Raw genomic sequence first — 23,753 nt, forward strand, 5'->3', positions numbered from 1 at the left:
AAGAAAGCTGGCTTTCCGCACATAACCCAAGCTGGGGGGGCGGGGAGGGGCCGTTATTAAATCTCCGCCAGTATTATCCCAACCTCTTTTTATAACCAGAGTATCACAATTCCTTCCAGAAACGGCCCTTTTGCCCCTCACGTCACAAGACTGGGGAGAAAGTGCAGAGCGTCGGTAGATCTCCGTTCCAGGGCTCAGCCCTCCAGAGAAGGAAGCCTCGTCCTCATCAGGCCTCAGTTTCCAACGAGTGAAAGAATAACCGGGCGATCATACCGGCCCCCGGCCCCTCCCGGCCCGCGGGCAGCCCCGCCCCGCCCCGAGGGCGGAGACCGGGCGGAGCAGCGCGCTCTCCTCCGCCTCCTCCCGACTCGCCGCTGCCCCTGGTGCCGGCGGCGCATGTGCCCGGCAACCCCTCCCCGGCCCTGGATTCCACTTCCCCTCCGCTCACGCTGCAGCCGCAGCCGCCTTCAGGCCCCGCGCCGCCTCCGGAGTCCATGGCCGGGACGCGCTGGGTCCTCGGGGCGCTGCTCCGGGGCTGCGGCTGCAACTGCAGCAGCTGCCGGCGCACCGGCGCCGCCTGCCTGCCCTTCTACTCGGCCGCCGGCTCATTCCCCTCGGGAGTCTCGGGCCGTCGCCGCCTGCTGCTGCTGCTCGGGGCCGCCGCGGCCGCCGCCTCTCACACGCGGGGCCTCCATACTGGGCCTGTGCCGGCCGGGAGGCTGGCGGGGCCTCCCCCAGCGGCCGCCTCCGCCGCCGCCGCGGCCGCCGCCTCCTACCCGGCCCTGCGCGCCCCTCTGCTGCCGCAGTCGCTGGCGGCGGCGGCGGGCCCGGCTCGCGGTTACAGCCAGGTACGTGGGCGCCGAGAGGGGCCGCGCGCGGGACCCTTCCCCGGCTGCGCGCACGCGCCCCCGCGCCCCTCCGCGTGCGCCTCGCGTGCGCGCCCGGGTAGCCACGGCACGCGCCACAGCCCCCCGCCCGCTCCCACCCCCGCCCTCCCAGTCCTCCTATTGGGCCCCAGAACAACGGACACTCTCCCAGCCCTCGGGTTTTCTCCTTGTTTTGTTCTCCTCTTGAGTCTCTGGTCGGTTGGGCAGTGTAAGTGTGGCTGGGGGTGAATGTTGAGGCCTTGTTTCCCGCCCGCCCATGGTAGGTTTTGTGAGGCTGTTGACGCCCCCACCGCGCATCTCTGTCGCTCTCCGCCCGCTGGTGGTGAAGTTGGGAGGCCGGACCCCCGGAGGGCTGGGACTCTCCGTGCCGCCCGAGCACTAGGCCTGGGCGGCCCTTGGTGCGCCTCGCGGCCCGCTGCTACGAAGGTTCACGCACACACTTGCGTGGACTGGGTTCGTGAGGAGGGAGGCTGGTCCCCAGCGCTCTCCTCGCTCTCGTGTCCCTTGGGAAAGGCGGGCTGCCCCAGTTACTGAAGGTCACCTCTGCACCTTCACTTCCTCTGACAGAAGGTCCTTTAGGACCATGGGTCACCGCCGATGGGAAGGACAGTTTGGAGACTATGACATTGGGGGAGGGGGACCGAGGAGAGGAGGCGTCTGGGGCTGAGGCGATGGTTTGGGGACCCAGGAGTGAGTCTACAGTATTTTTTTTTTTTTTTTTTGAGTCAGTGTGTGCTTTAAGTACTCACATTGCAAATATTTTGTGCCTCGTAAGAGGCTTTCTTTTCTGCTTGTTACGTGGCATCTGGGAAATGTCCGCACACTTTTTGACTACCATGTTCCTGATGCCTTGGGTCATATTTATGTTAATTCAATTTGTGCTTTTCCTTGAACTTAGGGAAACTGGGAAGCTAATCAGCATGGCCGCTGTCTGCCAGTGGCCGAGCTAATTGATTTGAATCCTGGCCCAATACTTTCTGCTGCCCTTTTCAGTGAAAGCTTGTGATGCTTATGGAATTCTGGGAAAATGGGGAATGTTGCCCTTATTAAAAACAACAACAACAACAAAAAAACTATCTCTAATAAGCCTTTGTGACCCGGTTACTCTCTTTACTTGATTATTTTTTTCTGTGAATTTGACTAGCATAATGATATCTGTTCAGCCTCTGCTAGTAAGTAAGCCTCTGTGCTTGCTTTTATTATTGATTCCATAAAATTATGTGTAAATCTCCATGAAAATGATGGGGATATACAAAGGAGTGAAGTATCTCTCTCCTTAGCCCAATAGAGTGCAAGTCACTTGACTTAAAAGCCTGAGTTGTCTTCCCATGTTGATAATTGAAGTGCTTGTTGCATTCTTATTAAATAATGTATGAGGCCTCTGCTAGAGGTTTACATTTATCATTGACTCCTTAAAATTAGACATAAGTCTTCGTGTAAATGGTAGGATGGTACAGAGGAATCTATTTCCTTAGCCTAGTAGAGTGCAAGTCTTAAAACCTGAGTTGTCTTCCCTGGTTATGGTTGTGGTGCTTGTTGGAATCTTACAACATTCCGGTTTTTGTTTAGTGTCGTGAAATAGAGTTCTTTGGGTATGTCTTAGGCTCCTGTTACCTCACACTACTGCTGTTGCCTTTTATGATCTTTCCCTTATTCATTTGATCTGACATACCAGTTGACAAATTAATCTTTCCAAGCCTCCTGCTGTCTTGTTGATTTACACACTTCTAAATGTCTTTTATTAGCTCCCCTTTGCCTACCAGGTTAACGACACACACTGAGCTCAACACTCAATCCCTCTGCTGTGTGGTACCCAGTTTTTTTTGCCAGCTCATCTTCTTTGGCTCCTAATTGTACCCTACAGTTTAGCCAAATGGAATTATTGCTGTTTTGCAAATGGGCTTCTGTTCATACTGTTTCTTCCCCTCACTTCTCAAACTGGAATGCCTATCCTTTATATATTGCTCTCAGAATTCTAGCCTTCCTTCAAGGCTCATCTCGTATCATGTCTTGATTCTTCTGTTGGTGCTCTGTTTTGAATTTCTATAATATCTTGTATCTTAATTATAGCCCTTAAAGCATCTGTCTTGTGTGCTTGTCTTAGTCTGGATGGTAAGCTTTTTGAGATGAGGGCCTAATTATGGTGTACTGTGATTAGGAGATACATATTTGTTAAATTGAAGGGACCCCTGTTGTCCTGCCTTAACTAAAACACTATTATGAGGTGTACTTCAGGACTGATGGACTTAAAAACAAGCCTGGAATAAAATTGATGTCCTGCCAAACCATTAGGCTATACATGCTTGTTGCTTTAGTATGTACAATTTAAGCCAAAATAGGATGAGTTAGATTTGTGAATTTTACTTCTTGCCTCTGAAATACTAATGGTCCCCAAAGAATAATATCCAGGGTGTTAATTTGTAGAAATAAACTTTGAAAATAAATTTTCTAAGTAGGTTGTTCAAGAAATATTTCTACATTTCTTCATTTCTCTTGGAAGGAGTCCAAAACTACCTACCTGGAAGACCTTCCACCTCTCCCTGAATATGAATTGCCTCTGTCCAAGTTAGGAGAGGAAGTGGATGACGTTTATCTCATTCGAGCTCAAGGATTACCGTGGTCGTGCACTGTAGAAGATGTGCTTAGCTTTTTCTCAGGTATATTTTATGTATGTTTTGAATATGTAATTTCATCTGACTGAAAGGTAGTCCCATAAAATTCAAGTTAGGCTATGTTCTAGACATCTTATTTGATGGATGGGAATTGTCTCATTCTGGCTGTTTACATATGCATAGTGACATCATGTGTATCATTTGTCATATATACCAGGTTGAATACCGAACAAATTTTAATGTTAAAACTACATGATGCAAAACCAGTTTTCTCTGAAGTTTTAATATGTACATATCAAAAGGTGAAACCTGTTAGCGGGAATATGTTAGTGAGAATATAGATTGAGTAGCTTTTTATGTAATAACATACATTTAGAATACAAGATCACTTAGCAAGTGATATAATTCCCTTAATAACATGTTTGAAGGTTTATGCATCTGTAGTTAAAGTTTCTGCATCTGACTGATTTTTAATTTTCCTCCCTCTTAAGAAGCCTTTAGAAGATGTTGCCTTAAATGTTATAAAACAATGTTAACACTGTATTAAGTACCTGATGTGCATTTGTGTGGATCAAGCAGTTTATAAAGCCACTTACATCTTCAGCTTGCTCCCAATATAAGTAGTGTGCAGTATGGGGATGTCTTTCTTTAATGAAAAGGGGGAAAAGTTAAATTATTCTTACAGGAGATATATTAGAGTTCTTATGGATATGATCATAATGAAAGAAGACACTTATGCATAAACCATATTTTAATTCCTTAAGTGATTTGAAACTGATTGTAGAAGCATTTGGAAGTCCATATTACATTTTGTATTGAGCCTAGCCTGATTTGCCATTTAATGATCAGGGGGTCATAAGTTTTTGTGCTAAGGTTTCCTTATTTCTCCACATGGAACGTTTTAGAGGCTACCAGCTCATCAGCATTTGGATGGCTTCAGTGTTGGGGGTTTGTGTAAGGAAAATGACAGGCATTTTGGATCTTGCTTTGGTTTGGTTTTGGAAGATTGCAATTCTAGTGACTTGTATGATTGATCTAAAACTTTGATTTCTGGTTTTAATTGATTTTACTCACATACTTTCAGACTGCAGAATTCGCAATGGTGAGAATGGAATCCACTTCCTCTTAAATAGAGATGGGAAACGAAGGGGTGATGCCTTAATTGAAATGGAGTCAGAGCAGGATGTGCAAAAAGCCTTAGAAAAACACCGCATGTACATGGGGCAGCGGTATGTGGAAGGTATGTGAAGTCGTGTTATAGCTTTTCGGGTTCATTACATTGACTGTACTTTTCAAGGCAGCTTCATTTGATCCTGTGTTAGATATTATGAATAGTGAAGTAGTTAGATACTATGAAAAACCCTTTTCCAGGGTGTGAAAATGAAGCACACAAATAATCTCAGTTTCTTATCTATAAAATGAGGATGTTGACCCAGTTTACTTCAGAAGTTGTGATGTTACAGCTGGCCCATAGTAAGTACTTGATAAATGTCATTTATTATTTTCTCCAGAGAAGTACGTAAGGTTAAAAATACTAGTTTTTAGATTCCTGGATAACCCACCCAGTGTGATTATTTTTTTAATGGCTTCTTCCTTTGTTATGTAAATATTGCATACCTTTTGTGCTCTTTTTTCTTAGTATATGAGATAAACAATGAAGATGTGGATGCCTTAATGAAGAGCCTGCATGTCAAATCTACACCTGTGGTAAATGATGGCGTGGTTCGCTTGAGAGGACTTCCTTACAGTTGCAATGAGAAGGACATTATAGACTTCTTCGCAGGTGCTTTTCAGTTATATCGTGTTTGGGGCCTCATACCTTTTCCCCCCATTGTTTCCTTCTTTATCTTAGGTGAACCTTTTCCTGGTAACTGCATGCAGTTATATTAGGTTGTTCAGGGGAGAACTCTTCACTTGGATTGCCAATATTTATAGATTATATAAGTGTTTTGACCTAAAACGCTGATCTTTGGGGGGTGTCATATTTCAAAATGATTTAATGTGGAGTTTTTTTTTTTTTTTTACTATTGAGGAAAATATCCTGTCATGAGAGTAGCTATATTTGTCTTAGACAATAGTGATTTATATGATTTAAAAGCATTAACATCTAGGGAATTCCCTGGCAGTCCAGTGGTTAGGACTCTGTGCTTTCACTGTTGAGGGTGCGGGTTCAGTCCCTGGTCAGGGAACTAGGATCCTGCAAGCTGCACAGCACGGCCGTGTAAAAAAAAAAAAAAAAAAAAAGCATTATCATCTAATTCTTAGGGGTAAAATATGCACCAGTAGTGAGTGATGTTAGTCTAAATATCTGTATACAACTAATGGCAAAAAACCGAATTGTGTGTTTTAGATGGACTGCTTGGACCCTAAATGTTCTGGGAATGTGTGGGTGTTATTAGCTTTTGGCTGCATAATAATTTTCTTCCCATTAGGCATGAATTCAGCTTTGGGACTGGCAAAATAGCCCCACAATTTTACTAATAAAATTAAAAAAAAATTCTTAGTATGTGAACGAATGTGTTAAGTCTAAGAATAAAAAATCTCCTGTTAGCAGCACTAATTTGTAATAACTTTTCGACATCCTAGGACTGAACATAGTAGACATTACTTTTGTCATGGATTATAGAGGGAGAAGAAAAACAGGAGAAGCCTATGTGCAGTTTGAAGAACCAGAAATGGCCAACCAAGCCCTTTTGAAACACAGGGAAGAAATTGGCAACCGGTGAGTGAAGCAGATACTAATGATGCAGAAGGATCATATTGGCCAATACCTTGGGTCGTTTTGATGAATGCAGTGTAATATGACTGTAAAATTATCTAAACACAGAAAAAGTAGAGAGAGTAGTATGATGAGCTGTCAAATGCCCATCACTTAGATTAACAAATTCTTAACATTTGTTGTATTTGCTGCATCTGTTTTTTTAGTATGCATCTTTAAGAAAACATTTTTATATGATCCCAATATTATCACGTTTAACAAAATTAGCGATAATTTATTATCTAGTGCCAGTCTAATCACATTTTCCCATTTATACCCAAAATGTCTTTCTCCAGTTGCTTTTTTTTTTTCCCTCACCAGAATCTAGACATGGTCCATACGTTGTATTTGATTGTTATGCTTCCATTTCTCTTCAGTTAGAGCAAATCCCCATTTCCTTTATTTTTATGTTCCCTCCCCCTTTTTATTATTATTATTTTTTCTTTTGGCTGCACGGAGCAGCTTGCGAGATCTTAGTTCCCTGACCAGAGATTGAACCCAGGCCCACGGCAGTGAAAGCATGGAGTCCTAGCCACTGGGCCACCAGAATTCCCCTCCCCCTTTTCGATGTGGACCTTTTTTTTTTTTTTTTAAATTAATTAATTAATTATAGTTTTGGCTGTGTTGGGTCTTTGTTTCTGTGCGAGGGCTTTCTCTAGTTGCGGCGAGTGGGGGCCACTCTTCATCGCAGTGCGTGGGCCTCTCACTATTGCGGCCTCTCTTGTTGCGGAGCACAGGCTCCAGACGCGCAGGCTCAGTAGTTGTGGCTCACGGGCCGAGTTGCTCCGTGGCATGTGGGATCTTCCCAGACCAGGGCTCGAACCTGTGTCCCCTGCATTGGCAGGCAGATTCTCAACCACTGCGCCACCAGGGAAGCCCCCCTCCCCCTTTCCAAGATGTAATTGGCTTTTGAAGAAATTGAGTCAGTTGTCCTGTACAGTGTCTCACGTTCTGTGTTTATCCTTTTGCTTCTTCACGGTGTCACTTAACTTGTTCCTTTGTATTCTCTATTATTTCCTGAAAACTGGAAGTTAGACCTAAAGTCTTAGATTGATTCAGGTTAACAGTTTTGATATAGATACTCTATAGACGATACTGTATACTGCATATCACATCACACTAGGATACACGTAGTGATGGGTTGAGTTCATTTGTGTTGTTCTGTTTAGTTTTCTTCTTTTTCTCTTTTATTTTATTCTTTTTTTGTGTGCTCATTTGTGTTTTAACTTTGGGGGAGTACTCAAAATTGTCAAATTTTAATTCATTGTCTTGCTCGTTTTCTGACCTTTTTTGTTGACTTCTTTGAAGTTTAAAAAAGTCATTCCAAAGTCATTCTATTTCAGGATCTACGTATCGAATTGGTTCAAAGGTCTTTATTAAAAAATTTTTAATGAAGAAAGTACATGCAAGACACACCCCCCCCCCTTAATTTTCTTTCAGTACTCTTCATATTTTCTTATAACTGGGAACACGTCAATAATATGTTTTTATGTGGGAACATCAAGGCAGTGTATAGATCTCTTCAGTAAATTAAGGAATATTTCACATCTAGGTCTGCAAATGCAAAGGATTTGTACAATTCAAGCTTAATAACCTAATTTGGAAAAGTATTGTTGAGAAAAATAAAACTGGTTCCAGAAGCTTGGATTTAACAGTTCCACAGCCAAACAGATAGCAAGTTAGAATTGACATTTAGTTCATTAATTCTCATTAGCCTCTTAGTGAAGTCCTGGGAGAAGTTAGCTCCTCATATACTGTGACTTTTAATATCTTAAACACATACGATTAATTTTCACAGAATTGAATTGTAAGACCTCAAGAGATTGATTGTTAATCAACTGTAAAAAACAAAATGAAACCTTTCTTACTAGATCTTTTCATACACACAGTTAACCTTTGCATATTTGTCCGCATGAAGCAAAACAGGGTAGAAAACATTGTTAAAATGTATATGAAGAAAACTTATCTTGGGGAGGATTAAATCAGTGACCTGCTCTGTTGAGAGTACTTTTTCATGGGTGAATATCTATGTCCATTCTTACTTTATGCCCCACCTGTTGTCTTTGGACACCTGTGTTTGTTAGCTGTCGGAAATAATATGTATGCATGTTTTATTTTAATTTATTTTAAAAAAAATTTTTGGCTGCGTTGGGTCTTCGTTGCTGTGCACGGGCCTTCTCCAGCTGCGGCAAGCGGGGGCCGCTCTTTGTTGCGGTGCGCGGTCTTCTCATTGCGGTGGCTTCTTGTTGCGGAGCACAGGCTCTAGGTGCACGGTCTTCAGTAGTTGTGGCTCGAGGGCTCTAGAGCGCAGGCTCAGTAGTTGTGGCGCACAGGCTTAGTTGCTCCTCGGCATGTGGGATCTTTCAGGACATGGCAAGATCCGTCTGCATTGGCAGGCGGATTCTTAACCACTGCGCCACCAGGGAAGCCCTGCTTGTTTTATTTTAAAAGAGTTCAATGTAAAGTTACTTTGTACCATTTATGCCTGTTCACTTTTGCTTTGACGTAGATATATAGAGATATTTCCAAGCAGAAGGAATGAAGTTCGAACACATGTTGGTTCTCATAAGGGAAAGAAAATGGCATCTTCTCCCACTGCTAAGTATATAACTGAGCCAGAAATGGTCTTTGAAGAACATGAAGTAAGTGAGGATATCCGACCCATGACGGCTTTTGAAAGTGAGAAGGAAATAGGTAAGGATTTGCCTCTTATTGAAACTCATTGGGTCTGCCTTGTATGTTTTGATATTTGTTAAAAAATAATTTTTTTTTATGACCATGTTGTATCAAATTGTAGATTATAGGACAAAGGGAATTGAGTTAAATGTTTAATATGTCTTTGAGTGTAGTATGTGCTATGAATACAGTTGTCCCTCAGTATCCCCAGGGGATTGGTTCCAGGACCCACCGCGGATACCAAAATCCATGAATGCTCAAGTCCCATAGGCAGCCCTCCATATCCACGGGTTCCACATTCACAGATATGGAGGGTTGACTATACATGCAGAAGGTCTTAATTATTTCATAGGTATTTTTTTTTTAATTTAATCATTTTTGCAGATTCTTTGTCAAAACCTGGGTTGCACATATATAACAAAAAGAAGTAAGATGTCAGCATTTAAACTTAAAATGGGAAAAGATGTGTGTAGAGAGCAGGATTGTTGACTAAAGTAAGGTGTTTTGTTTGCCTCTGTGTTTAATTATTCCTTTGATTCTTAATCCCAAAGCAACATTTGGAATCTTTAAAGTTTGATAAATAATTTTTAAGTTTGTGCTCTAGGATTATCCTGTTACCATATTTATTCCTTTTTTTTTTTTCAAAGTGACTGTAACTCAGGGAATTGCTCTTGTCTTTAGTTTTTCATTCATAATCATTTTCCCGTCTCTCAGTTGTTAGAGAAAGGTACGTTCTTTTGTAATCTGGTAATGGTTTGAGACACTAAATCCTTATGAGTGTTCAGGTGATACTTGTTAGGCAGCAGAAATTTCAGATCATCTTGGCTTTTAAAATTGAAACCCTCTTCGTTACTAGGGTATTTCAAGAGTAATTGAGGATTTTCTCATAAAGATCATTCCTAATTATAATCTGCTAATAACCTTTGAAGTGTTTATGTTCTTGACAGTGCTTTTTGTCCCACTTCTTAGAATTGCCTAAGGAGATGTCAGAAAAGCTTCCAGAGGTTGCTGATTTTGGAACTACGTCTTCACTACATTTTGTCCACATGAGAGGATTGCCTTTCCAAGCCAATGCCCAAGACATTATAAATGTGTGTGGCCGTAAGATGTCCAATCTCAATAGCTTTGAACAGAAGTTGTAAAGTTTTAAACTTCTATTTAGGGAAGGTAGAGAAGAAAAATATAGTATTTCTGTAGTGTCTTTGGACAGCAAGGTGGCGTCTCCACAGTTGTGGGGGCTTGTTTTATTTTCTTTGGCTGAGAGGTGTGGGTTTTATTACATTTTAAGATCATGTGTATAATGGATAATAGCATTTCATAGATGCAAAATAATATGGCGTAGGTTAAGTATTCAACGTAAAAAAGCTTGGTCTTTCTCTAAATTAGTTCAACCCATTCATTTTTAAAAATTGATTATTTAATTAATTAATTTGGTTGCACCGGGTCTTAGTTGTGGCATGTGGGCTTCTTAGTTGCGGCACGTGGGCTCCTTAGTTGTGGCATGCGCGAACTTTTAGTTGCGGCATTGAGCCAGGGCCCCCTGCATTGGGAGCAGGGTTTTATCCACTGCGCCACCAGGGAAGTCCCTCAACCCATTCATCTTTGAGTTTAAGAAAGAGACTCCGAGAGCATTTGTCACAGGGCAGTTATGTACTAAACACAAATCTAGTACTCCTAAATGCCTGGAGTTATCATTACACCATATAGCCTTCTTGCATCCAGCTTCCCTGATTTTTGAGAAAAGGAATTTTTAAAATATTTTCATTTTATGATAGATACTCTATGAAATGAAAAGATGAAATAACAAAGTCCTTATTGACTTCTTGAACTCCAGGATGTGTGCTTAAGGTAGATCCAAATCTAGGATCCAGTTAGTAGTGGGGCCTCAGAATTAGTTAGTAGTGGGGCCTCAGAATTGTCTTTATTATTTCAAAAAACCTATTAGGAATCATATTTTTACCCAAATGAAGGTTGCACAGTCTCATTAAAGAATTGGTTTGGTTTGGAATATTAACCACACAGTGTGGTAGCTCTGTTTAGGTAGTGCTGATAAGAAACTTACTATCAGCTCCATGTTTGATTAAAACATGGTAAAAATGAATTATTAAGAAATGAAGTGTAGGGAGTACACTGGTGGTCCAGTGGCTAAGACTCCGCACTCCCAATGCAGGGGGCCCAGGTTCGATCCCTGGTTAGGGAACTAGATCCCGCGTGCCACAACTAAAGGTCCCGCATGCCACAAGTAAGATCCAGTGCAGCCAAATAAATAAATAAATAAATATTTAAAAAAAAAAAAAAGAAATGAAGTATATTTGACGGACAGTTTTTAGAAACGGGAAAGGAGGTGTGTGGGAGGAATAATAAAAGTGGTCCTTGTTGGTATAAAGAAAAGTTAGATAACTATTGTATATTATTGTGTTGTATATATAGTTTAAGTTCTCTGTGAACAGATATTTGAAATGTAACCGTGCGTTCTCAGAAGATCAGAAGAGGCAGAAGAGGTGGTAGATGTGTAATTACGTTGTTGCTTAAAGAGATTTCCTAAAAATAAATTTATCAGGTGTATGAATCAAAGTCTGAAAGAAAAATGCAGAGCCACCAGACTTCTAGAAATTGACCTAGTAACATTATGTTCCTTTTGGCTTCCTTTGTTTGTTGTTTAGTTTTTTGCTCCACTGAAGCCTGTTAGAATCACCATGGAATACAGTTCCAGTGGGAAGGCCACTGGAGAAGCTGATGTGCACTTCGATACCCATGAGGACGCTGTTGCAGCTATGCTCAAGGATCGGTCCCATGTTCGTAAGTGCTGCCCATGGTTTTTGTTGTTATTTTTGATGTCTATCTTTGTTTACAAATGCCTTTCTCTGTTTTCTGTGGGTTTTTTTGTTTTTTTGTTTTGAGAAAAGCCAGCATAAAGCACTTTTATTGCAATAATAAATCTTGAAACTCATATGTAGTGCAGGGGGGTAGAGGTAGGGGTGGGGGAGTAAGCAGCAGTTTCTCTCACCAGATCACTACACAGGACAGCAAAGGGATGAGGTGGGGGAAGGAGAAGCCAGGAAACTCTGAGATCAGCAGGGGGAGCTGAGCATCAAAAAACAGGAGATGCTGAAGCTGTCATGACCAGCATCATTTTCTGAAGACAACACTCAGGGATTTGTCATGATGGCTGGGCTTTCATGGGTGTTAAGTGTCTACAAACAGTACCTTCAATTTAACTTTAGATTAAAGTTCTTAAAATTTAGGAAGTGGAGCTTGGATAGCTATGAGATTACAAAAGTCCTAAATATCCATTAGAAAAACCATGGGATGGGAAAAAAAGCCAGGTCATGAAGAAGGCTTCAGAGGTCCCTGCTGGCCTGGGGACAGACACCTGTAGTGTCCAACATCTCAGTGAAAACGATCTGCTTTCAAAAGGCAGAGGGTTAAGAACGGATCCTTTTTTGTCATTCTCAGACCATAGATATATTGAATTGTTCCTGAATTCATGTCCGAAAGGAAAATAAGACTTCCAGGGATTCCAGAAAATAAGGTAAATTTAAGAGGTGCAATTGTGTAAATTATTTTCAGTTGATAAGTTAATCATTAACTCACAAATTTATAATACGGTTGAAAACCATTCTCTTTTTAATAAACATCAAACTAATGATAATTGAAGCCTGACTATAAGGAATGAAATTCTCCTGGGAAATAGAATTCATTATGATTGTATAGTGGCTTTGAGTATTTTCCCCATTAGAATCTTTTTGTGTCATTCCCAACATTCATCATGCTATGTGCTTAAAAAGAACTTTTCATCTTTAGTAGCTGCATATTATAATACACTGAAAATATGCCTTGTGTTAGCTTGTCGTCCTATAAAATTTACACACATTTCCTCAGTTCTAAGATATTTTTTAGATATTTGAAACCAGGGTGTGTCATGGATTTATATACTTAATGTAACACTTCTTCTTTTCCTGAAATGGTGTTATGAAAATTGTTGTCCTAGGAAGTACATAGATTTCAGAGTTTTATCTGTGACAAATCAACTAAATATGTTTTGATGTCCCTTCCCTGACTCAGTGCTATGTGTTGTCTTTTTCCCCGTAAAATCTTTTAATGTATTGTATTGTGATCATTTTTCTACATGTAGTGGGGCATTCCTTTAAGACACTTACCTGTAGTGATTTCTTGAAAACACATGGGGCATTTCTTTACTATAGTTGTCATAGGCTATTTTTGGATATAAAGTCCCACAATCTCGTGGGACTTAAGTATTTACATTAGCTAAAATCTATGCAAAATAAATTCTGTGCCCAACTCTGAAAATCTGCTATCTTCATACCAGGCTGCAAACACTTAATGCCTACCTAATATTCTTCACCTTAGCTTAATTGGTTTGTCAGATAACTTGCAGTAAATCAGAAAGAAAAAAAACTATTGAATTTGTAGTTTTAAATGGTATGGGAACGTGCACAACACTTTTTCATTTTGAGTAAGCATGCAACATTTTTTGTTTTATTTTCAGGATGAAGCAAGAAGCATTTCATTTGCACATCTTTCTTGGACATGGGATCTAAAGTTCCAGTTTTTTAGCAGCAACTGCTAGAGAAACCATTTGGGGGTTTTGGGTTAATTGCTTATAAGAAAAATTCCATAATAGACTGTTTAGAAAGAAAAAGGAAAGATTCAGTTTGGGATTATGAAATAAACCACAGATTTACTTTTTTGTTTAAACTGTCCAGGATCTGATTTAAAAATCTGGTCTTTATTTTAAATGATTAAACAGTTTTCATAGACGATTTGTGACCCAGTGTAAAGACTACATATTTTTATTCAGCACTGTCCTTTAAAATCTTTCTCCCATTTTAAAAATGATCTGTTTGAGGTTTTGTTTTTTGCCTGTGAATTAAGAGCTCTGATGAGAAACTTTTCATGGGACGAAATACTGATTATTTTAACCAAATACTCACCAAAGCAAGGAAAGGTTTCAGACCTTTGAACCATTATGGTTTGGCAGAGTTATTTTAATTTTAGGCGTATTTGGTTACTTAGATAGGGTTAGGAATTTTAAAAAAACAATCAAAACAAAAAATAAATACCACAGGTTAGTGAGTGTAAATGACAACAATTTGGCAGTTTTATGTCTTTAGAAATGTTTTGCCTTTCTAAGCCTTGTACTAAAGGCATTTAACATTGGTGCCTGTATAATTAAGGAGGCAATTATAGTCTTAATGTAAAAGTTGTCTGACCCCTGCCCCCCACCTGTTTTTGATTTTGGGGTAGACCTTAAGGTGTGTGTTAGTCTCAGTACTGTGAAGTGACATGTCATAACAGTCCTGACTGGTAAGGACATTAATGGCTTCACTTGAATTTAAACCAGCTCTAGATAGGAAAAAATCTGAGTCTCCTCATTTGCTTTTTCAGTGGGGTAGCACATCCCATATTTTAGAACAAGTAGGGGTGCCTTGCTTAACTAAAAATAGCATTTAACGTATAATCGTGTGAAAGGATTATGGATAAAGCTGTATTTCTGTCACATTGTGGCAGTACTTTCTGCTTTAATATTAAACAGCTTGTTATTTAAATATTGGATCAAAATGGCTGGCTTCAAAATGTAGTCATTAATAAACTAACTTTATGTGTACCTGTGTAGGAGAATCAAAGTCCTGTATTTTTTTTTGCCTTGTTCCTGTTCTCAGGGTGACGACTGTCACGTGGTTACCAGGAGATGCAATTCTAGTTCTTAAAGTTTAATTAGCCCAGATTTCTGAGAGGTGGTATCTGGAAGAGAGATTATGTCTTCTCTCACTTAATACATAACCATCTTTGATTACCAGCTAAGATATGGAATCACTGTACTGTAAGTAGTCAATAAATGAAGGTTTGTTTCAGGCTGAAGATTACCTAAGAGTATTTATTTTGGAGTGTGTGAATCAACCTAGTACATTTTTATTACATCAAGTCCTGGTATATTATTATAAGAAGAAATGGTTAATTTGTAGTTGTTTGCTTTTATCATCCTATAAGAGCATGATTCAGTCAACCAGCTTAACATCTTCCTTATTACGACCTAAATAGAAATGTATTTTCATATGTGGTTGAATGTATTGAGCTATAAGAACTGGTGTCTATAGCCGTATGAGCTACTAGAATGCGATCTTTTCTTTCTCCCTCTAGCAGTAGGTCTGTGGAAAAAAATCTGTAGTGTTGATTAGGATTGGGGTTGGTGAGGAGTTAATTCATTTGCAATTACTTTATTTTAAACCTAATGAGGGACTTCCGTGGTGGTCCAGTGGTTAAGACTTCGTGCTCCCAATGCAGGGGGCCAGAATTTGATCCCTGGTCAGGGAACTAGGTCCCGCATGCCGCAACTACAGGCCCGGTGCAGACAAATAAATAAATACGTTAAAAAAAAAAAAAAAAGCTAAAACTTTCCCTTGCACATCTCTCTGAAAAGAATGAGAGCAAAGCATTAAGATATTATGTGGTGGGTAAGCTTGAAGGGTGTATCTTCTTGTCACACTAGTGGCCAAGTTCTCAGAAAAAAGGTGGGCATTCTTGGGAAGTCATCCTACGAATTCATACACTTTCCTGTACTTCCTTTAGTAGGTTATTGCTCATAATTTACGTTAGTAAATGAATAATTGCTGACAAGGCAAATGTAGTTACTAGAAAGGGAAGAAAAACAGATAATAGAATAAAAGTAATCTTTTATTTTTATCCAATCTAAAGACATACTTCTCCCTCTTGAAATTTGACAAGACTGGATTATGCATCATCATTTGCTATTGCAAGAAATAATGACAGTGAATTCTGCTCTTCTCTTTGGGTCCTCTTTGTCTTTATAACTTCCTTTGTGGTAAAGCTCTCAGAAATAGTGGGATTGGATATGTCCATGTTACCCGTATCCTGCTTTGGCTAGCTCAGAAGAATTGCAAGGGAAGACACATACGGAGCATGTAGATACAAAGGAGAAGATTGTTGAAGATTGTGATCTGATCTGATACACTCACTTTTGCCAGAGAATTAAGCAGAACCATTTTGTGCTTGTCTTTCTACGTCTGGGTGAGACGCTTCTGCCAGGTGGCGAGGGAGGCTGAATGCTGTGGAGCAGTAGGCTGTAAATCCTTCTCACTTCTGTGGTGTGGAGAGAAAGAAGCAGGAGAAAGCCACTTCCATCTAGGTGACACTTTGAGGCGGTGACCCTGCTTATTATTAGTTAACATGCCCTATTGGCATCCTCTGCCCGGAACAGTCCCTTAGCAGATTCTCACTTGGAGATTTTTCTCTGGATTACATCTTGATCATTTTATAATTTAAAACATTCCATTATTTTGAGAGTTTTCCCTAAATTATGTGAAAGGGTTCACATTCAATTGATAGGACCTGTATTATAGAGTAGAATGGTATATCTCAGCAGTAAAGTGCCTAAGTTCCAGGGCTTTGAAAAAAAAAAAATTGCTCTAATGTAGTAGGAATACATTTTTCCTGCCTGAATTCAGCAGATCAGAAAATAAATCTCTTAAGTTTGTACGAAGGGAATAAAGCTGCTATAAACATTTGTGTGTAGGTTTTTGTGTATACATAAGATTTCAACTCATTTGGGTAAATACCAAGGAGTGTGATTGCTGGATCATATGGTAAGACTATGTTTAGTTTTGTAAGAACCTGCCAAACTGTCTTCCAAGATGGCTGAACCATTTAGCATTTCTACCAGCAAAGAAGGAGAGTTCCTGTAGCAACTCATCCTTGCCAGCATTTGGTGGTGTCAGTGTTTTGAATTTTAGCTATTCTAATAGGTGTGTAGTGATACTTAGTTTTAATTCGCAGTTCCATAATGTGCAAGATGTTGACATCTGTATATATTTGCATCAGCATATTGTCTTTGGTGAGGTGTGCAGATCTTTTGCCCAGTTTTTTTAGTTGGGTGGTTTTCTTACTGAATTTCAGGAAGAGGATATAGGAAGGTTTAATTTGGTTCTTAAACCTTGATGATACGAAAATAAATCGAATAATTTTAAAATTTTGTGGTTTCTTTGAAGGAAATAAAATTTAAGAGATATGAAGGGCTATACAGTGAGCAGTTTCCTTCCCATCCTACACTTCAGCCACTTAGTTCCCCTTCTCAGGCAACCCTGTCATCAGTTTCTAATGTAAACTTCCAGTGATTTTACTGTATAGATAAGCAAATATTAATAGGCATTTTCATTTATTTTAAAAATATAAATTATAGCATAGTATGCATACTATTCTGTACATTTCTTCCCATTTAATTACATCCTAAATATTTTATATCAGTATATAAAATCCTTTCTCATTTTTTAAAATGATTGTACAGTGTGGGTGTATTTAATTTAACCTGTCCTTACTGATGAAGGTGTAAATTGTTTCCAGTCTTTTGCTGTTATACTGCTGAAATGAATTACCTTGTATAAATTTGTATCATTTTGTACATACATAAATTTCTCTGTAGGATAAATGATCAGAGTATGTGCACTTGTAATTTATATCTAAAATTCAGTTGATATCTATAATTTGTTTTTCCTTAGTTTGCACCAGCAATGCAAAAGTATCCATTTCCCCATAGCCCCCCAACACAGTGTAATAGCAATCTGTTCTTTGCCAATCTGCCAAGGTTAAAAAAAACACACAGAATGGTATTCTCTTATGATGGAGCATTTCTTCATGTTTAAGGGGTTTTGGGATTTTTTTTCCTATAAATTTGTCTTCATATCCTCTCCCCATTTTTCTTTTTCTCTTATAATCCCCCTCTACTTATCCTCATTAATTTTAAAGCAAATTCAAGACAGCATCATTTTATCTGGATATATTTCAGTGCACATCTCTTTTAAAAAAGGACTTAAAAAAGTACCATCATTCCTAAAAATACTAATTTCTTATCAAATATCTATATGAAATGTCATTTTAAAAAAGTATATTTGAATCATGATCTGAACAACAGTCCACACATTGCAATGGTTATTATGTCTCTTTTTTCCCTTGCAACATGTTTTAATAAAAAAATTCAAGTATCTGGAAAAGTTGGATTAAAAACATGCCTATACCTACCACCTAGATTCTACGAGTAACATTTTGCCATATTTTCTTCATCATGCATCTGTGCACCCATCAGTCTTTTTTTCTTTATGTGTGTCAAAGTTGTAGACATTTATACTTGAATCTTAAGCTTTGTGGCATCCATATCATTAAGTAGACTTCTTGTTCTTGAGGTAAAATTTACAGTGAATTGAACAAATACTAATTTGATGAGTTTTGACATACAGCTGTGTAACCCAAACCCCTTACAAGCTATGGAACATTTCCATCACATCAGAAAATTTCTGTAGTCAATTCCTGCACCTCTCCCATCCCTTCTTATTAGGATTTTGTCTTCACCATAGATTAGTTTGGCCTATTCTAGAACTTCATAGAAATGGAATCAGTATGTATTATTGTGTAAATTTCTTCCTCTCAGCATGTGTTGAGATTCATCTATGTGTTTCGGCTTTGTTCCTTTTCACTGTTGAGTAGTATTCCATTGTATGAATATGCTACAGTTTAACCTTTCACTTGTCGGGTGAACAGCTTGTGGGCGCTGGGCTGTTTCCAGTTTTTGGCTATTATGAATAAAGTTGCTGTGAATATCCTGTGCAAGGCTTCTTGTGGACCCACATTTTAATTTCTTTGGGGTAAGTACTTAGTAGAATATCCTAAATTGCAAGGTTGATATATTTTTAATTTTACTAGAAATTGACATACCCTTTTCCAGAGTGGTCATCCTGTTTTAAACACCCACAAACAATATGAGAGTTCCAGTTGGTCCACATCCTCACCATCTGATGTTTTCAGCCTGTAATTTTAGCCATTCTGTATGTAGTGGTATTTCATTGTGGTTTTCATTTGCTGTCCCAATAAATGATGTTGAGCATATTTTCATAAGCTTATTGACCATTCAAATATCTTTAGTGAAATTGAAGTGCCTGTTTCTTATTTCTTTTAATCTTATGTTTCCCCTTCCATTTCTTTTTTCCCTTCTTATTTGTTGAAGAAATGCAATAAACCTTTAGAGGTTTTCCACAAGCTGAGTTTCGCTGATGACCTTTCAGTGATGTTAAATGAGCACTTTTCTATTGTGTTTGGTCTTTTTCTTAATTAATTGGCTTAATTGGCGGGAGACCTTGCAATGAGCTGGCTTTAAATACTGCCCCCCCACCTCCCCCCGCCCCCCGACAATTTGTCACTTTATTTGCTTATCATGGCAGAAATTGTTTTTATGTGGTAGATTTCTTAAATCTCCCCTTTTATGGCTTCTAGGTTGTGTCAGAATTAGGACATCCCAGTGAAATGATTTTGAAAGCACCTGGTGATAAAGCATGAACGTGTGTAGCCAAGGTAGACTCTAGAATATGGACAGCTCAGTGAAACCCACAAGGATCACCAAGGTACATTTAAGAATAAGCTTTTCAAATGATCCAGATTAAATTTGAAGCCTGTGAAACTTCACAAGTATATTCAAAGACTTGTGATCCCAAAACATGCTTGGTTCTAACTGAAATAAAGAGGCTCTCAACCTTTCTGCCACTTGATGATGACATTTGGGAATAAAGACCAGAACTGAGAAACCAAGTTACTCAGAATTTCTGATAGGCTGGCTGTAATTCCATCCATTTTTTGTCCCCTCAAGAGAGCAAATGGGGGAATACAAGTGATAATATTGAGCTAATTTTTAACTTCTAATTTACAGGAGTAAACTATTTGTGATAGACCTTATAATTGAATATGAATGATCCTAATCTGCTGAAAAGCAGCAACCCAAAATGGCATGGTAGTACTGCTGCCTGGAAACTTGTTCAGTCTTTCTACCCCACTACGCATTGGAGTCCTGAGTCATCTCTCTTTACCAAGCTTAGTTATTAACTCAGGAATCTGACATCCTCAGCACTGCTTACAGTTGGTCTCTGGTTCTATTTTTAACTATGTTTACATTTCAAGATGATATGCTGTCTTTGAATAAAGTTTGTCTTTTATTCTAGGTATAGAAACTGTGCTTGTCAGATACTTGATTTCTGATTTGGTAGATTGACATGCTTGCAAAAATCTCTTATACAAAAGTAATTAATGTGTTAACAACAAAATCAACTGTCCTCAGGAATGTTGAGAATAAAATAGAAGACCTCAATAATTGACAATCCCCAAGCTAAGAAATGTCTAAGAATCATTAAGATTTGACCTGGGAGAACATCTGTGGGGTTATTAGGCTAAGTTATTAGAAAGATGCTTTACTATATATCAAAACATGCCACTTACTTCTGAAATATAATTCTTTAAAAAGGGCTACATTTTCTCTTGGGCAAAGCTGAAGTGAGGCTGTAATATAGGCGGGGGCCCTGAGAGTTACTTCAAAATCATTAGGCCATACCTGGAGTCCTTTTACAGAATGGTTAAATTCCCTTTAAGAGTTTCATCATACATTTTTTTTCCGACTTTCACTATTTTTTATTACTAGGTGGTTTTTTTTTCCATTAAATTTTTTTTTAAAATTGAAGTGTAGTTGATTTACAATGTTGTGTTAGTTTCAGGTGTACAGCAAAGTGATTCAGTTATACATATCTATATCTATTCTTTTTCAGATTCTTTTCCCATATAGGTTATTAGAAAGTACTGAGTATAGTTCCATGTGCTGTAAAGTAGGTCCTTGTTGGTTATCTGTTTTATACATAGCAGTGTATATATGTTAATCCCAAACTCCTAATTTATCCCTCTCCACTGCTTTCCCCTTTGGTAACCATAAGTTTGTTTTCTATGTCTGTGGGTCTATTTCTATTTCGTATATGTTAATTTGTATCATTTTTTTTTTTTTTTTTAGATTCTACTAATAAGTGATATATATTTGTCTTTGTCTGGCTTACTTCACTCAGTTTGATAAACTCTAGGACCATACATGTTGCTGCAGATGGCATTATTTCATTCTTTTCTATAGCTGAGTAATATTCCATTCTTTATCCATTCATTGATGGACATCTAGGTTGCTTCCATGTCTTGGCTATTGTAAATAGTGCTGCAGTGAACATTGGGGTGCATGTATCTTTTCAAATTATCATCATACATTTTTATAACTTGACTGTAAATAATGAATGAACCAAGGACGTTGTGCTGAGCTATAAATCTGATTTAAAATCCTCACGCTGAGGAAAATTCTCAGATTCTATTTGGAAATAAACTGCGTTTAGGGAGTTTAGTCAGATTCTATTAGGTCAGACCTGTAGTTGTTTTGAGTATGAAAGCACAATTTTTTAAATTTAAATAAACTATTTCAAAATAGCTTGAGATATACAAAAATGTTGCAAAAGTAGTAGAATTCCTACAACTACCTCACCCACTTTCCCTACTGTTTACATCTTACATTGCTACAATATATGTCACAACTAACTTTAGTACATAACCATTAACTAAATTCCAGACTTCATTCAGATTTTATTAGCTTTTCCCTAATATCTTTCATTCCAGGATCCCACATTACATTAGTCTTCGTGTCTCCTTAACTTTTAAGGAGTACTGGTCAGATATTTTGTTGTATGTCCCTCAATTGGAGTTTTCTGAGGTTTTTCTCATGTTTAGACTGGGGTTATTGGTTTTGCAGAGAAAGAATACAAAGGTGTCATTCTCACTGCATTCATCTTATCAAGGATTCATGTTATCAACATGACTTATCACTGACCATGTGAATTTTGATCACCTGACCAAAATAGTGTCTCCTAGGTTACTATAAAGTTCCTTTTTTCTCTTTCTATAGTCTCCCTTCTCGAAGTTACTAAGCACAGCCCACATTCAAGAGGTGGGGAGGTAAGCTCCACTTACCTGAAAGAATAGCTATGTAAATTATTTGGAATTTTTCTGTATAGGAGAGATGACATTTTTTCACCATTTATTTAATCCTTTATATTAAAATGGACTTGTAGGTATTTTATACTCTGGGTAATAATCCTATTCTACGTTATTCTCACATTTTTTCAGCTTTACCCATTGGGAGCTTTTAGCTTGTTCCTGTATCCCTTTGAGAATCAGCCATTTCTCCAAGGGGTCCTGGTTCCTTTTATTGGAGAATGATATTAGAAACCAAGGTTTAGTTTCTAATGAAAGATTGGGCATTGGGTGTGCCCAGTGCTACTGGGGTGTCGACTTCCAGACCCTGTCAGCAGATGGGGCTTTATGTCTGTGTACCAACCCATATATGCATACATATCTAATTATTTTCTGTATCCAACTGGAAAGCATGGTATTTTAAAAATCGTAGTTAAAATATACATAACAAACTTTACCATTTTAATCATTTTTAAGTGTACATTTTTGTGGCATTAAGTACATTCATGTTGTGTAAACACCACCACTACCATCCATCACCAGAACGTTTTCATCTTCCCCCAGCTGAAACTCTGTATCCATTTCCCCCTTCCCCAAGTCCTCGGTAACCACCATTTTATTTCATCTCTGCCATTCTACTATCTATGAGTATGACTGCTCTAGGCCCTTCAAACAAGTGGAAACCTATTTGTCCTTTTGTGACTGGCTTATCTCACTTATGTCCTCAAGGTTCATCCATGTTGTAGCATGTGTCAGAATTTCCTTCCTTTTTAAGGCTGAATAATACTCCCTTATATGTATCTGTCACATTTTGTTTATCCATTCATCAGTCAATGGACACTTGGGTTGCTTCACCTTTTGGCTATTGTGAATAATGCTGCTATGAATGTGGGTGTATGAATAATTGGTTCGAGTCCCTGTTTTCATTTCTGGGTATATACCCAGAAGTGGAATTGCTGTATTATATGGAACTTTTCTTTATGAACCAACCATGATACTGTTTTCCACAGTGGCTGTAACACTTTACATTGCCACCAACAGTGCACAGGGGTTCCAATTTCTCCACAAGTTTTTAATTTTGATGAAGCCCAACCTATTTTTTCTTATGTTGCCTGTGCTTTTGGTGTCTTATCCAAGAAACTGCTACCAAATCCAGTGTCATGAATCTTTCTCTCTTCTATGTTTTCTTCTAAGAGTTTTATAGTTCTAGCCCTTATGTTCAGATCTTCGCTCCATTTCGAGTTAATTTTGTATATGTTGTAAAGGTCCCTCTTAATATTTTTGGCATGTGGATATCCAGTTTTTCCAACATCAGTTTTGAAAATACTTTCCTTTCCTCATTGAATAGTCCTGGCACCTTTGTCAAAAATAATTTGACCATATATGTGAGGGTTTATGTCTATGCTCTCTATTCGATTGGTCACTACGTCTGTCTTTATGCCAGTACCATACTGTTTTAATCACTGTAGCTTTGTAGTAAGTTTTGAAATCAGGATGTGTGAGAGACATTCAACTTTGTTCTTTTTCAAGATTGTTTTGGCTATTTAGGCATCCCTTGAGGTTCTACAGGAATGCTTCTATTTCTGCCAAAGATATTGGGGTTTTTGATTGATAGAGATTACATTGAATCTGTAGATGGTTTTGGGTAGTATTGGCAATGTTTTGTAGTTTTCGGTGTATAAGTCTTTTGCCTCTGTGGTTAAGTTTATTCCTAAGTATGTTATTCTTGGTGATGCTAAATGGTGGAAAGCACAATTTTTAAGGAAGAAAGGCCTAACATTAAGTCGAGGTATTCATGACTTGGTCCCCTTGCTTTTGTGGGCAGCTGTACTAATAACAGATCTTTGGAGCTTTGTTTTATTTAAAAAAAAGAAAACCGAAGTGCTATATAGCTTATGTGCATTTCAAAATCAAATCTCAAGTGGCTAATTACTTATTCCTCCTTACATTCCATGTGGCCTCTTTTCAATTTAA

General features: G+C 38.7%; 1 protein-coding gene across 2 annotated transcripts; it reads left to right on the plus strand.

The window, feature by feature from the left end:
* The first annotated feature begins 413 nt into the window (after positions 1-413).
* Positions 414-14,816, plus strand: GRSF1 (G-rich RNA sequence binding factor 1). Of its 2 annotated transcripts, none has more exons than XM_068542848.1 (10): positions 414-848; positions 3,388-3,544; positions 4,584-4,739; positions 5,139-5,282; positions 6,086-6,221; positions 8,767-8,951; positions 9,903-10,024; positions 11,597-11,732; positions 12,390-12,465; positions 13,444-14,816. In XM_068542848.1, exons 1-9 carry the CDS (start codon positions 495-497, stop codon positions 12,437-12,439), a joined length of 1,440 nt encoding a protein of 479 aa, XP_068398949.1. In that variant the 5' UTR covers positions 414-494; the 3' UTR covers positions 12,440-12,465; positions 13,444-14,816. The 2 variants fall into 2 exon arrangements, with proteins under 2 accessions (XP_068398949.1, XP_068398950.1); XM_068542849.1 differs by lacking the exon at positions 414-848 and adding an exon at positions 1,128-1,146.
* Positions 14,817-23,753: the final 8,937 nt, after the last annotated feature.

This window comes from Eschrichtius robustus, chromosome 4 (assembly GCF_028021215.1).
Source record: "Eschrichtius robustus isolate mEscRob2 chromosome 4, mEscRob2.pri, whole genome shotgun sequence".
NCBI lineage: Eukaryota > Metazoa > Chordata > Mammalia > Artiodactyla > Eschrichtiidae > Eschrichtius > Eschrichtius robustus.

What these genes read in the sequence shown, in the direction of transcription:
- GRSF1 (XM_068542848.1), top strand. Translation starts at nt 495, where the DNA reads ATGGCCGGGACGCGCTGGGTCCTCGGGGCGCTGCTCCGGGGCTGCGGC. An exon ending in TGTGCTTAGCTTTTTCTCAG is followed by an intron (nt 3,545 to 4,583) that starts GTATATTTTATG and finishes ACATACTTTCAG; the next exon opens with ACTGCAGAATTCGCAATGGT. An exon ending in CATTATAGACTTCTTCGCAG is followed by an intron (nt 5,283 to 6,085) that starts GTGCTTTTCAGT and finishes TCGACATCCTAG; the next exon opens with GACTGAACATAGTAGACATT.